Below are 15,000 nucleotides of genomic sequence, written 5' to 3' on the forward strand. Positions count from 1 at the left end.
AAAAGTAATGGGCCAAGAACACTACCCTGAGGAACACCAGATATCACATTCCTATACTCACTATGGTGCCCATCAACAAAAACTCTTTGTGATCTATTAATTAAAAACTCAATAATGATGGTAAGAAACGACCCACCTACTCCCAACTGTTTGAGTTTGACAACAAGGGCCTAATGATTAACACGGCCAAAGGTAGCACTAAAATCAAGTCCATTCATACTAACTTCCTGACCACAATCAAGGGATTTCTGAACACCATTGGATATTGTAAAAAGGGCATCACATGCCCAAAGGCCTTTACAAAAACCAGATTGCAAACTAGGAAACTGATGATTACCTTCAGCAAACATATTAAGGTATTTTGCCAAAAGATGTTCAAAAAGTTTAGATAATATGGGAGTTATGGAAATTGGGTGGTAATCAGTTGGACCTGAGCTACCACAAACACATTTGTATCGTAGAGTAATATTACCAATTCTCTAACAAGTGCTAAAAGCTCCTCTTCTTGCTAACTTGCGCAAAATAACAGATAACTTAGGAGCTAAGAAATCTGCAGTCTTTATAAAAACAAAAACAAAGGAAAATACCATTTGTATCTACACCTCTATAAGCATCCAAGTCCATCAAGAGAGCTTCAATTTCACGAGATCGAAAAGCTAAACTAGTTAGTTTAGCCTCAGGAGAGCAGGAATGGGGAAGTTCGAGATTTTCATTACTATGCTTGCTGTCAAACACATATGCCAAAAGGGTTGCCCTTTCCTTTGGACAGTGAGTGACAGAGCCATCTGGTTTAAGTATAGGAGGAATTGTTGCATCTACACCAAAGATTGCAGATTTAAGGGTAGTCCACTACTTATGCTCATAGGTTGTACCAGAAAGGATTTCTTTTATGGCTAAATTGTATTCTTTCTCAGTTGAAGCATTAACTCTCTGAGAAAAAGCTTTAAGCTGAGTATAGTTATTCCAGGTCAAATCTGATCTATTACCCTTCCAAAGATGATAGGCTTCCTACTTCTCCAAATAAGAACGTCGACAATCACCATTGAACCATGGTTTGTCCTTCACTCAGTACCTTAGTACACAAGAAGGGATACGCCTATCAATTATGCTGTCTAGATTCTTATTCAAAGGGACTACAGGATCAATACTACTATACAATTGCGACCATTTCAAGACCAAAAGATCATGCAAAACCCCATTCATGTCTGCTTGAGATTTCATATAAATCTTACATGAGTAAGAAACATCAGGGCAGGCTACTCAGTCTTCACTATCAATGAAATCAAGGCTTGATCAGATGTTCCAACTGGAGAACCAACCTTACTTGTTATAATGCCAAGGGAGTTGGTGTATACGAGGTTTAAGCAGTTACCAGACCTGTGAGTAGTTTCCCTTATGATTTGCTCACAGCCTGATTCAGAGGCAAAGTCTACAGCTCTTAAGCCATGGCAATCGAAAGGAAACTGAATTTAATCACTCCCTATGGTGAGCACTGAAATCCTCAACAAAGACAAAAGAGGCCTTTCTATCATCTTCTAGTATCTTAGCCATAATGGTAATAAGACAATCAAGGATAGTATCATCCATGTCAAGATTCCGGTAGATCGAACACAAATGGAAGTTGTATTGCCCGCCACAAACTTTTATCACCTGAATCTCATGGCATCCATATTCAAAGCAGGACTTATGAGAAGCAGGGTACTCAGTCCTAATATACACCACCATTCCCCTGGCCCTAGGGATGGCATCGCGTTTCAACATAATTGTCTTCTTCAAAGGTATAGGGAGCTCAGATAAGTGCCTGATATTAGAAACCAGAGTTTCTGATCACAAAAGAATATCATACTGTGTTGACGCAACTGTAAGGTCTTGAATATTTGCATGAAGACTACGAATATTGCAATACAGTAGAGTGAGTAGACGACATTGACCAAATCTAGGTGGAACTGGTCCCGGATTTAGTTCAATGTCTCCAGAGAGCATAAGAATTAATGGTGACAAAAAGATACATCATACTTTACAACCAAATTAACAAGAATGATAACAAGAACAATATGTACAGAAATATAAATAAAGTTATTGATCAAACCCATAGACTAAAGAAAAAAAGTTGGGAAAACTGGTCAACATGGGGGAGCCGATATACCATGCAAGGCTAAATACCCTGTAGGATAGCCACTTCAACTGAAGTGTGTGTATACATATACAGTTTGTATTCTTACATACGTGTTTATATAGGCAAATGTAAGAATCTATGTATATCTATGCATGTATATGTATTAGCCTATATATATATATATATATATATATATATATATATATATATATATATATATATATATATATATATATATATATATATATATATATATATATATATATATTATATATACATATATTATATATTCATATATTATATATACAAACATGTATATATATATATGTATGTATGTATATATATATATATATATATATATATATATATATATATATATATATATATATATATATATATATATATTACTATCCAAGCTACAACCCTAGTTGGAAAAGCAAGATGCTATAAGCCCAGGGGCTCCAACAGGGAAAAATAGCCCAGTGAGGAAAGGAAATAAGGAAATAAATAAATGAAGGGAACAAATTAACAATAAATCATTCTAAAAACAGTAACAACGTCAAAACAGACATGTCATATATAAACTATTAACAGCATCAAAAACAAATATGTCATAAATAAACTATAAAAAGACTCATGTCCGCCTGGTCAACAAAAAAGCATTTGCTCCAACTTTGAACTTTTGAAGTTCTACTGATTCAACCACCCAATTAGGAAGATCATTCCACAACTTGGTAACAGCTGGAATAAAACTTCTAGAGTACTGCGTAGTATTGAGTCTCGTGATGGAGAAGGCCTGGCTATTAGAATTAACTGCCTGCCTAGTATTACGAACAGGATAGAATTGTCCAGGGAGATCTGAATGTAAAGGATGGTCAGAGTTATGAAAAATCTTATGCAACATGCATAATGAACTAATTGAACGACGGTGCCAGAGATTAATATCTAGATCAGGAATAAGAAATTTAATAGACCGTAAGTTTCTGTCCAACAAATTAAGATGAGAATCAGCAGCTGAAGACCAAACAGGAGAACAATACTCAAAACAAGGTAGAATGAAAGAATTAAAACACTTCTTCAGAATAGATTGATCACCGAAAATCTTGAAAGACTTTCTCAATAAGCCTATTTTTTGTGCAATTGAAGAAGAAAGAGACCTTATATGTTTCTCAAAAGTAAATTTACTGTCGAGAATCACACCTAAAATTTTGAAAGAGTCATACATATTTAAAGAAACATTATCAATACTGAGATCCGGATGTTGAGGAGCCACCGTCCTTGACCTACTTACAATCATACTTTGAGTTTTGTTAGGATTCAACTTCATACCCCATAATTTGCACCATGCACTAATTCTAGCTAAATCTCTATTAAGGGATTCACCAACCCTAGATCTACATTCAGGGGATGGAATTGATGCAAAGAGAGTAGCATCATCTGCATATGCAACAAGCTTGTTTTCTAGGCCAAACCACATGTCATGTGTATATAGTATGAAAAGTAATGGGCCAAGAACACTACCCTGTGGAACACCGGATATCACATTCCTATAATCACTATGGTGCCCATCAACAACAACTCTTTGAGATCTATTACTTAAAAAATCAATAATAATGCTAAGAAACAACCCACCCACTCCCAACTGTTTCAGTTTGAAAACAAGGGCCTCATGATTAACACGGTCAAAGGCAGCACTAAAATCAAGGCCAATCATACGAACTTCCCGACCACAATCAAGGGATTTCTGTACAGCATTGGAGATTGTAAGAAGGGCATCACATGCTCCAAGGCCTTTACGAAAACCAAATTGCAAACTAGGGAGTAGATGATTACCTTCAGCAAACCTATTAAGACGTTTTGCCAGAAGACGTTCAAAAACTTTAGATAATATGGGAGTTATGGAAATTGGGCGGTAATCAGTGGGACTTGAGCTACCACAAACACATTTACATAGAGGAGTAACATTACCAATTCTCCAACTAGTGCTAAAAGCTCCTCTTCTTGCTAACTTGCGCAAAATAACAGATAACTTTGGAGCTAAGAAATCTGCTGTCTTTATAAAAAACAAAGGAAAAATACCATTTGGGTCTACACCTCCATAAGCATCAAGGTCCATCAACAGAGCTTTAATCTCACGAGATCGAAAAGCTAAACTAGTTAGTTTAGCCTCAGGAAAACAGGAATGAGGAAGTTCAAGTTTTTCATTACTCTGTTTACTGTCAAAAACATCAGCCAAAAGGGTTGCCTTTTCCTTTGGACAGTGAGTGACTGAGCCATCTGGTTTAAGTAAAGGAGGAACTGTTGCATCTACACCAAAGAGTGCAGATTTAAGGGTAGACCACCATTTATGTTCCTGAGTTGTACCAGAAAGTGTTTCTTTTATGGTTAAATTGTACTCCTTTTCAGTTGAGGCATAAACTCTCTGAGCAAAAGCTCGAAGCTGAGTATAGTTGTTCCAGGTCAAATCTGATCTGTTCCCCTTCCAAAGATGATAGGCCTCCTGTTTCTCCAAATAAGCACGTCTACAATCATCATTGAACCACGGTTTGTCCTTCACTCGATACCTTAGCACACGAGAAGGGATACGCCTAACAATTATGTTGACTAGATTCTCATTCAAAGGGACAACAGGATCTACACTATTATATAACTGTGACCAATTCAAGCACAAAAGATCATGTAAAATCCCATTCCAGTCTGCTTGGGATTTCATATAAATTTTACAAGAATATGATATATCAGGGACAGGCTGCTCAGTCTTCACTAATAATGAAATCAAGGCATGATCAGATGTCCCGACTGGAGAACCAACCTTACTAGTTATAACGCCAGGGGAGTCAGTGTATACGAGGTCCAAGCAATTACCAGACCTGTGAGTAGCTTCATTTATGATTTGCTCACAGCCTGATTCAGAGGCAAAGTCTAAAGCTCTTAAGCCATGGCGATCGGTAGGAGAGATAGAACTTAACCACTCCCTATGGTGAGCATTAAAATCACCAACAAAGACAAAAGAAGCCTTTCTATCATCTTCTTGTATCTTAGCCATAATGGTAAGAAGACAATCGAAGATAGAATCATCTATGTCTGGATTCCGGTAGATCGAACACAAATAAAAGTTGTTATGCCTGCCACAAACTTTTATTACCTGAATCTCATGACATCCACATTGATAGCAGGACTTATGAGAAGCAGGGTACTCGGTCCTAATATACACCGCCATTCCCCTGGCCCTAGGGATGGCATCACGTTTCAACATTATTGGCTTCTTAAAACCAGTTATAAGGAGCTCAGATGAGTGCCTCATATTAGAAACCAAAGTTTCTGAGCACAAAAGAATATCATATATATATATATATATATATATATATATATATATATATATATATATATATATATATATATATATATATACAAATTGAGCGGTAATCAGTTGGACCTGAGCTACCACAAACACATTTATATAGTGGAGTAACATTACCAACTCTAACAAGTGAAAAAGGCTCCTCTTCTTGCTAATTTGCGCAAAATAACAGATCACTCTGGAGCTAAGATATACATATATATATATATATATATATATATATATATATATATATATATATATATATATATATATATATATATATATATATATATATATATATATATATATATATATATATATATATATATATATATATATATATATATATATATATATATATATATATATATATATGCATTAAATCAACACATAAGCAATAACCTTCTAACACATATGGCGCAATGATCAAGAGAATGGCAAACAAACTAGATAAACAAATAGTCAGCAGACCTGACATAATACTTAAAAACAATACAGCACACTTACACTACAACATATCACCACGACCAATTACAGCAGCTGATCATATTCCAATCGTAGTAAAACTCTCAACAAAACCAATAGTCAAAGAAATAAAAGAAAGACGCAACATAAAGAAGGCCAATTGGGGAATCTTTAAAGATAAAATAACTATGAAAATAGCCACACAGGAGCAAGAAGTAGACCTAAAAAACAATGAAACTACCACAGAAAAAAACAATAAACTCAGCAATTAACAAAGGGATGTCTGACATCTCAGAAATAATAGAAACAGTCTCTTTAATATAGAGGATATCATACCCCAGATAGCGACCACTTGAAACTACTCACCCAATAATTGAATTACCTACAAAAAATACATACATAGGTGAAATAACTGAAGAATCTAACAGATTAAATAGAGAAAATTGGAAAAACACAATAATAAAACTAAGACAAACATACAAAGACCCAGAGAAATTCTGGGAAAAACTACGAAGATTACTGGGAAAACCCAAAATAGAAATACCATACTTAATTAACAGTAATGGTGATAAAGTAGGAGACAAGGCATACCAAATTAAATTACTAATCAAAACATGGGGTAGCACAGGAACAGAAGTCCTCAATAATGAAAGCATTTAAATACAATGCACCAGGTAAAAGTGGGATAAACGAGCTTGTGCTATCTAAACTACAAATGGTGGCATGGAGAAAACTCCAACAAATATTAAACCTAACAAACTCTCAATGGAATATAACCCAAAAACAAACAAGCTAGGAATACTCTTTATATATGTATATATATATATATATATATATATATATATATATATATATATATATATATATATATATATATATATATATGTATATATATATATATATATATATATATATATATATATATATATATATATATATATATATATATATATATATATATATATATATATATATATATATGTGTGTGTGTGTGTGTGTGTGTGTGTGTGTGTAAGTGTGTATATATATAAATCGCAGCATTATTTTCTGCCGCCAGTTAATTACTTTAAAATCGTACCATAGAAATGCATATAAATAACATACCCATTACTTTATCATTAGGTGTTCTATGAAACATTAATGCTTTTCAAATCCTGAGAAATTGAGTTTTCCCAAAGCATTTTCAATTTCTACAACAGCTTACCCAGGTGTTGTTGTATCCTCTTCACGCCATAGGTTGTAGTCCAAAGTTGGGTAAGATGCACAAGGGCGAGGTCCATTTCTGCAAAAAAGATATGTTGAAAACAAGATATCTAATTTAACGAAAACTTAGGGTGAATTCGGGGCATTTAGTATGAAGAACCTTGATTGTTGAAATCAAATGAATAGTAAGGATTCCAAAATCAGTCTGATCCGTATAACTATTTTCAGAATTATCTTGAATGAAACGGCCGAGACATATGGAATGGTTTATTTATCAAAGTTACTTGTACAGCTTGTACATTCATTCTGTTGCTCTTAACAATTGATTATTATGGTGAATAAAAGGATTGTCCCTTCTAATATTATAATTCTTCGTAATAACCTATACTAAAAGTTATGTACATTGTAAAAGATATATTCCACACACCCAAAGTTTCCAGTAGTCTTGAAAACCTCCGGCTGAACGCTCTCAATATCAGTATGTTGGCAAATTATAGAAGAAAACGTTATCTGGCTTATAGACTGTAGTTGGCCTGAAAATAGAAAACTCAGATCCTTATACTTAGATTCACAGATTTAGTTTCAATTATAGATAAAAAAAAAGAATAGTAAAGTTTCCCATTAAAAGTAGGCTAACATTTTGATCTCAAGTTAGAATGCAATGGATATTCAGAATACAACAGTATGATTTTTAGTACATATTACCTTTATCAATTGACACTGTGTCATCCTTATTGAGAAAAGCTTCTTTCTATATATGTTGATAGACACTAAATCACACATTACTCCTACTACTGGTGCTCTATCATTACTATTAAGAATCTCTGATTCGAAGGAAAATAAACAACAATCTGTAAAACGCCTATTACCCTTAAGGAAGTCTTTTTTAAGAGTCCATATTTGTATGAATTTTTCATATTCATACTTATGACTTTGGTAAACATCCAGAAGTATATATAATACCTTCTCGCATCTAATAAATTAAATTTTCTATAGAAAACGCTATTACAGAATATTTCTATAGCAAAGTAACACCAACCCCTTTTAAAAGTAGTTGATATGATATGAGAAAAAAGACAATAGCCTTTAAACTTGATGTTAACTATACAAAGCTCTAAAATTAGCTGAACCTAAACTGCAAATCTTGTGGTAATTGCACATTTTTTAATCTCTTTACAGAAGCCAAATGCAGTTCTTGACAGTTTTGATAGAGACCTACAGAGAATTATTTCGTTTTGTAGAGCGATATATATATATATATATATATATATATATATATATATATATATATATATATATATATATATATATATATATATATATATATATGCCCCCTGTGGCCACGGGGGCATATAAAAATTAGAATAACGCCAACGTTATCCCTGCGTGTCGTGAGAGGCAACTAAAAGGGATGGGACGAGGGGGCTGGGAACCCCCTCTCCTGTATCTACATCCTGTGAGACAGCAACAAAGAGATGGATCTGGGGGGAGAGTGACTGCTCCCCGCACTCTAGTTTTGGGGTGTTTGAATGTGCGTGGATGTAGTACGATAGAGAGTAAAAGATGTGAAATTGGAAGTATGTTTAGGAATAGAAGGATGGATGTATTAGCTTTGTGTGAGACGAAGATAAAAAGGAAAGGGTGAAGTGATGTTTGGTGAAATGTCTGGTAGAGTGTCTGGGATTGAAAGGGAAAGAGCGAGAGAGGGTGTGGCTTTATTGCTGAGTGAATGGATGACAGGTAAAGTAGTGAAATGGAAGGAGATATTATCTAGGTTAATGTGGGTAAGGGTTAGGTTAGGTAGGGAATGTTGGGCGTTTGTCAGTGCATTTGGGCCAGGTAGTGAGAAAAGTGAAGAAGAGCGGAATGAGTTCTGGAATGAATTAACTAGGTGTGTAAAAGGACTGGGTAGAAGGAATTATGTAGTTGTCATGGGTGATTTAAATGCTAGAGTGGGCGCTGGAGAGGTAAAAAGTGTCATTGGGAAGTATGGCGTACCAGGTGAAAATGAGAGTGGTGAGAGCCTGGTGGATATGTGTGTTGAGCAAGAGATGGTGATAAGTAATAGCTTTTTCAAAAAGAAAGATAAAAATAAGTATACATGGGTAATAGTGGCAAATGGAAGATTAGTAGAAAGGGCATTAATGGATTATGTGTTGATAACTAAAAGAATGTTTGGAAGATTGAAAGACGTGCACGTGTTTAGGGGTATGGCTAACGGTATGTCTGATCATTTTTTGGTGGAAGGAAAATTAGTTGTAGCAAAAGAGTGGGGGAATAGAGTAGGTGGATGTAAAAGGGAGGTAGTGAGGGTTGAAGAGCTAATAAAACCGGGGTAAAAAGTAAATATCAGGAAAGGTTGAAAATGACATATGACGAAGTGAAAGTAAGAGAAACTGGCAATTTAGAGGAGGAGTGGAAGTTAGTAAAAGAAAATTTTGTTGGGATTGCAAGTGATGTGTGTGGCAAGAAGGTTGTTGGAGGTAGCATGAGGAAGGGCAGTGAATGGTGGAATGAAGGAGTGAAGGTAAAAGTGGAAGAGAAAAAGAGGGCTTTTGAAGAATGGCTGCAGAGTAATAGTGTAGAGAAGTATGAAAAATATAAAGAGAAAAATGTGGAAGTAAAGCGCAAGGTACGTTAGGCAAAGAGGCCAGCTGACCGGAGGTGGGGTCAGGGATTGGGTCATTCATATGAAGAGAATAAGAAGAAGTTTTGGAAAGAAGTGAAGAGAGTAAGGAAGGCTGGCTCAAGAATTGAAGAGACAGTGAAAGATGGAAATGGGAGGTTGTTAGAAGGAAAGGAGGCAAGGAAAAGATCGACGGGATATTTTGAAAGTTTACTGAATGTTGATGATAATTGGGAGGCAGATATAATTGATGTTGCAGGTGTTGAGGTGCCAGTGATGGGAGATGAGAATGAGAGAGAGATTGCAATAGATGAAGTGAGGAGAGCACTAGATGAAACGAGAATAGGAAAAGCGTCTGGTATGGATGGTGTGAAAGCTGAGATGTTGAATGAAGGGGGTGTGACTGTACTTGAATGGTTGGTGAGATTGTTTAATATGTGTTTTGTGTTGTTAATGGTACCAGTAGATTGGGTTTGTGCATGTATTGTACCACTATATAAGGGTAAGGGAGATGTTCATGAGTGTTGTAATTCATGACGTATTAGTTTGTCAAGAGTAGTTGGAAAAGTGTATGGAAGAGTAATGATTATTAGGATCATGGATAAAACAGAGAATGCAATCTTAGAAATATAGGGTGGTTTTAGAAGAGGTAGGGGTTGTATAAATCAGATTTTTACAGTAAGGCAGATATGCTAGAAATATTTAGCAAAAGGTAAGGAGGTGTATGTTGCGTTTATGGATCTGGAGAAAGCGTATGATAGAGATGATAGGGAGGCAATGTGGAATGTGATGAGGTTATATGGAGTTGGTGGAAAGTTGTTGCAAGCAGTGAAAAGTTTCTACAAAGGTAGTAAAGCTTGTGTTAGGATAGGAAATGAAGTGAGTGATTGGTTTCCGGTGAGAGTGGGGCTGAGACAGGGATGTGTGATGTCACCGTGGTTGTTTAACTTGTATGTTGATGGAGTGGTGAGAGAGGTGAATGCTCGAGTGCTTGGACGAGGATTAAAACTGGTAGACGAGAATGACCATGAATGGGAGGTAAATCAGTTGTTGTTTGCGGATGATACTGTACTGGTTGCAGACACAGAAGAGAAGCTTGGCTGATTAGTGACAGAATTCGGAAGAGTGTGTGAGGGAAGGAAGTTGAGAGTTAATGCGGGTAAGAGTAAGGTTGTGAGATGTACGAGAAGGGAAGGTGGTGCTAGGTTGAATGTCATGTTGAATGGAGAGTTACTTGAGGAAGTGGACCAGTTTAGGTACATGGAGTCTGTTGTTGCAGAAAATGGTGTAGTGGAAGCAGATGTACGTCAGAGAGTGAATGAAGGTTGCAAAGTGTTGGGGGCAGTTAAGGGAGTAGTAAAAAATAGAGGGTTGGGCATGAATGTAAAAAGAGTTCTATATGAGAAAGTGATTGTACCAACTGTGATGTATGGATCGGAGTTATGGGGAATGAAAGTGACGGAGAGACAGAAATTGAATGTGTTTGAGATGAAGTGTCTAAGGAGTATGGCTGGTGTATCTCGAGTAGATAGGGTTAGGAACGAAGTGGTGAGAGTGAGAACGGGTGTAAGAAATGAGTTAGCAGCTAGAGTGGATATGAATGTGTTGAGGTGGTTTGGCCATGTTGAGAGAATGGAAAATGGCTGTCTGCTAAAGGAGGTGATGAATGCAAGAGTTGATGTGAGAAGTACAAGAGGAAGGCCAAGGTTTGGGTGGATGGATGGAGTGAAGAAAGCTCTGGGTGATAGGAGGATAGGTGTGAGAGAGGCAAGTGAGCGTGTTAGAAATAGGAATGAATGGCGAGCGATTGAGACGCTGCTGCCTCCGATGACTTAGATGACTGTGGAGGTAGCAGCAGTAGGGGATTCAGCATTATGAAGCTTCATCTGTGGTGGATAATGTGGGAAGGTGGGCTGTGGCACCCTAGCAGTACCAGCCGAACTCGGTTGAGTCCCTCGTTAGGCTGGAGGAAATTAGAGAGTAGAGGTCCCCTTTCTTGTTTTGTTTAATTTGTTGTTGTCAGCTACCCCCCAAAAATTGGGGGAAGTGCCTTGGTATATGTATGTATGTATATAAGACTATCATCATTCATTTAGTTGTATTTTTATTCAGTTCCGTATATGTAAATTTAGGATATTTTAAAGAATGAAGTTTATTTCACATTGTTTTGTTAGAATGTCTTTTATTATTTGTTAAAAGGTTTGTATGACACACACGCTAGTGATTGCATTATGTTTCCACAGGACTGGAAGTGGCATGAAGGTTTTAGACTAAACATTATTCTCTTTTTCAATGTTATGAGAGAAGGTTGGTGGAGTTAGCTGAGAGGGTTGCCTCATCAGGCAATGATAAAAGCATACTTCAAATCTGCCAGCCTGGGAACCTGACATCGTGAGAACCCCTCCACACCATGTGCACACACGTCAAATGTATTGCTGGAATGAACTGGAAGTTTCTAGAGTGAATTATGATGATATATAAAGGCCTAGCAATGCATAGGAGGTAGAGAGATCCAGCCTGACCCTCCGAAAGAGCTAATGTCAGACAGTCCTCACACTAGCATATATCCAGCCACTATGTATTTCCTATCAAACGGGAATAGTGGTTTCTCTCCAACGTATACCGCGTATAGTGTTGGTCAAACGATGGTAATATTATTATCTTTAATTTAAAAATGGAATGTGTTAATGTGAGTAAATTTAATATGGTATATTCTTTGTGCCTGGCCCTGTGAAATTTGGTTAAAAAGTGAAGTGTAACTATTTTTACTAAACAGTTTGGTAACATAATTTAATTTCTAGTGAAAAGTGATTTCAAACTTTTTTTTAAATGTCATATTGTCTTAGTCTAAGGTTTAGTTCAGATTAAAATTTTGAGTGATTTATTTTTTATATTACTGTTGAATTATTTTTTTTATAGAATATATATTTATTTTTGTAAAGTGTGTAATATTTTGATCAGCAATAGTTAACTCGGTAAAGGTAGGTTGACACCTACGCACTTTTTGGCTGCGACGTGTTGCTACGTAGGGTTGTGCCACCTCGTATGTGAAAACACCCAAAAAACTGCCAATATCACAACATGAGTATGCAGGTCTTGCAACATGTCACAGGTTATTTTACAATGTTTTGAGAAGGGCCACGAGGTGGTTTTGCGACGTGTTATAAGGTACACGCGACGTGTCCCCAAGTGTCACATAAAAGTGCCCAAGCTAAAAGGATACTCAAAGCCTGGGGATGTCACTCACTATTTTACTAACTATCGTAGTTATTAAGTTCCACTAGTGTGATTAAATCCTCGAGAAAAAAATACATATTTTACTTTGACATATAATAAATGCTACTTTCTTACTTTATCTATTTCATGAACAACCCCCATTTTTGAAGTGATTTGGAGTTATTTCATATACAATTAAAACAAATTCTGTCTACTGTTTCTTTTGAATAATTGATATGAAATGAAATCTAATTTTTTTTTTCTTCTTATCATAGGTGGGCGTCATATGAATAATTTCATTGAATATAAGAAAAGTTAAAAGAAGCAAAAATATATTTAATGGATCTCAAGTGCTTATATTATATTTTAACATGTGAATTGAGTGTTAAAATTATCAACTAGTATTAGATAAAGGAAATTATACTTTTCTTGCTCCAAACCTAAATATCTTCAGCCTGTATGAGAGTGATAATCAATTAAAATCTATTACAATCTATTATAATCGACAATAATGATAACAAAAATAACAATGAACATGAACAGGCATAAAACTAATCCATACACAGATCAACTAAAGCAAGAAAAATAGTTATGTGGATGCTCACGAAAATGGCATAATAAATTAGAGAGGCTGATAACAAACAACATTATCAATAAACGAATAAGCGGAGAGTAACGTAATGTGTACAAACTGTGTAACTGAGCACATGCTCACACACAAACAACAATAAAAAGAAAAACAACATAACACTACCCTATTGAACAAATCAAAATAATGTTGCCAATATACAATTTACAACCAGCTGCCCCAGATATCATAAGCTGTGCACAAAAATCTAAAATGCCTCAAGAAATAAGCAAGATGGCATTCTATTGTGCTCTGATATTCTCCCATTGCTCTACCCTTACTTTTCCATTTACTTCTGTATTTTCTCTAAAATTATCAAGTTTCCCTATTTTAACTATGTTTGAGGCTTTTATGAACGTAGATATCTGGTAGTAAGTTTAAAACGAATATTTGATACAGAATGCTTATTATATGATTAATACTTGAAATTTAATATTCCCTTGTACTAGTGGCATACGAGTCTTGGAAATGGTTATAGGCACAAACACACGCGCGCACATTCACACTATATATATATATATATATATATATATATATATATATATATATATATATATATATATATATATATATATATATATATATATATATATATATATATATATATATATATATATATATATATGTATGTATATATATATATATATATATATATATATATATATATATATATATATATATATATATATATATATATATATATATATATATATATATATATATATATATATATATATATATATATATATAGATAGATATTTACATATATATATATATATATATATATATATATATATATATATATATATATATATATATATATATATATATATATATATATATATATATACATATATATATATATATATATATATATATATATATATATATATATATATATATATATATATATATATTTATATATATATATATATATATATATATGCATATATATTTATATATTTATATATATATATATATATATATATATATATATATATATATATATATATATATATATATATATATATATATATATATATATATATATATATATATAGATAGATAGATAGATAGATGTAATGTATAAATAAGGTATATACGTAGATATATATATATATATATATATATATATATATATATATATATATATATATATATATATATATATATATATATATATATATATATATATATATATATATATATATATATATATATACATATATGTATATATATATATATATATATATATATATATATATATATATATATATATATATATATATATATATATATATATTTATATATTATATACATATATATATTTATATATAGAATGCCATCTTGCTTATTTCTTGAGGCATTTTGGATTTTTGTGCACAGCTTATGATATCTGGGGC

The 15,000-nt window shown here is 33.8% G+C and overlaps 1 protein-coding gene across 1 annotated transcript in view; it reads right to left on the reverse strand.

The window, feature by feature from the left end:
* The window catches only part of LOC137643616 (peroxidasin homolog), a 242,004-nt gene that overhangs the window by 19,246 nt on the left and 207,758 nt on the right, over positions 1-15,000 (reverse strand). Inside the window, exons 13-14 of the mRNA XM_068376331.1 lie at positions 7,555-7,660; positions 7,129-7,206 (exon numbers count right to left, since the gene is read on the reverse strand). Coding sequence (XP_068232432.1) covers positions 7,129-7,206; positions 7,555-7,660 — 184 coding nt within the window. The remainder of the gene's footprint in view (positions 1-7,128; positions 7,207-7,554; positions 7,661-15,000) is intronic.

Source organism: Palaemon carinicauda, chromosome 7 (genome assembly GCF_036898095.1).
Source record: "Palaemon carinicauda isolate YSFRI2023 chromosome 7, ASM3689809v2, whole genome shotgun sequence".
Lineage (NCBI taxonomy): Eukaryota > Metazoa > Arthropoda > Malacostraca > Decapoda > Palaemonidae > Palaemon > Palaemon carinicauda.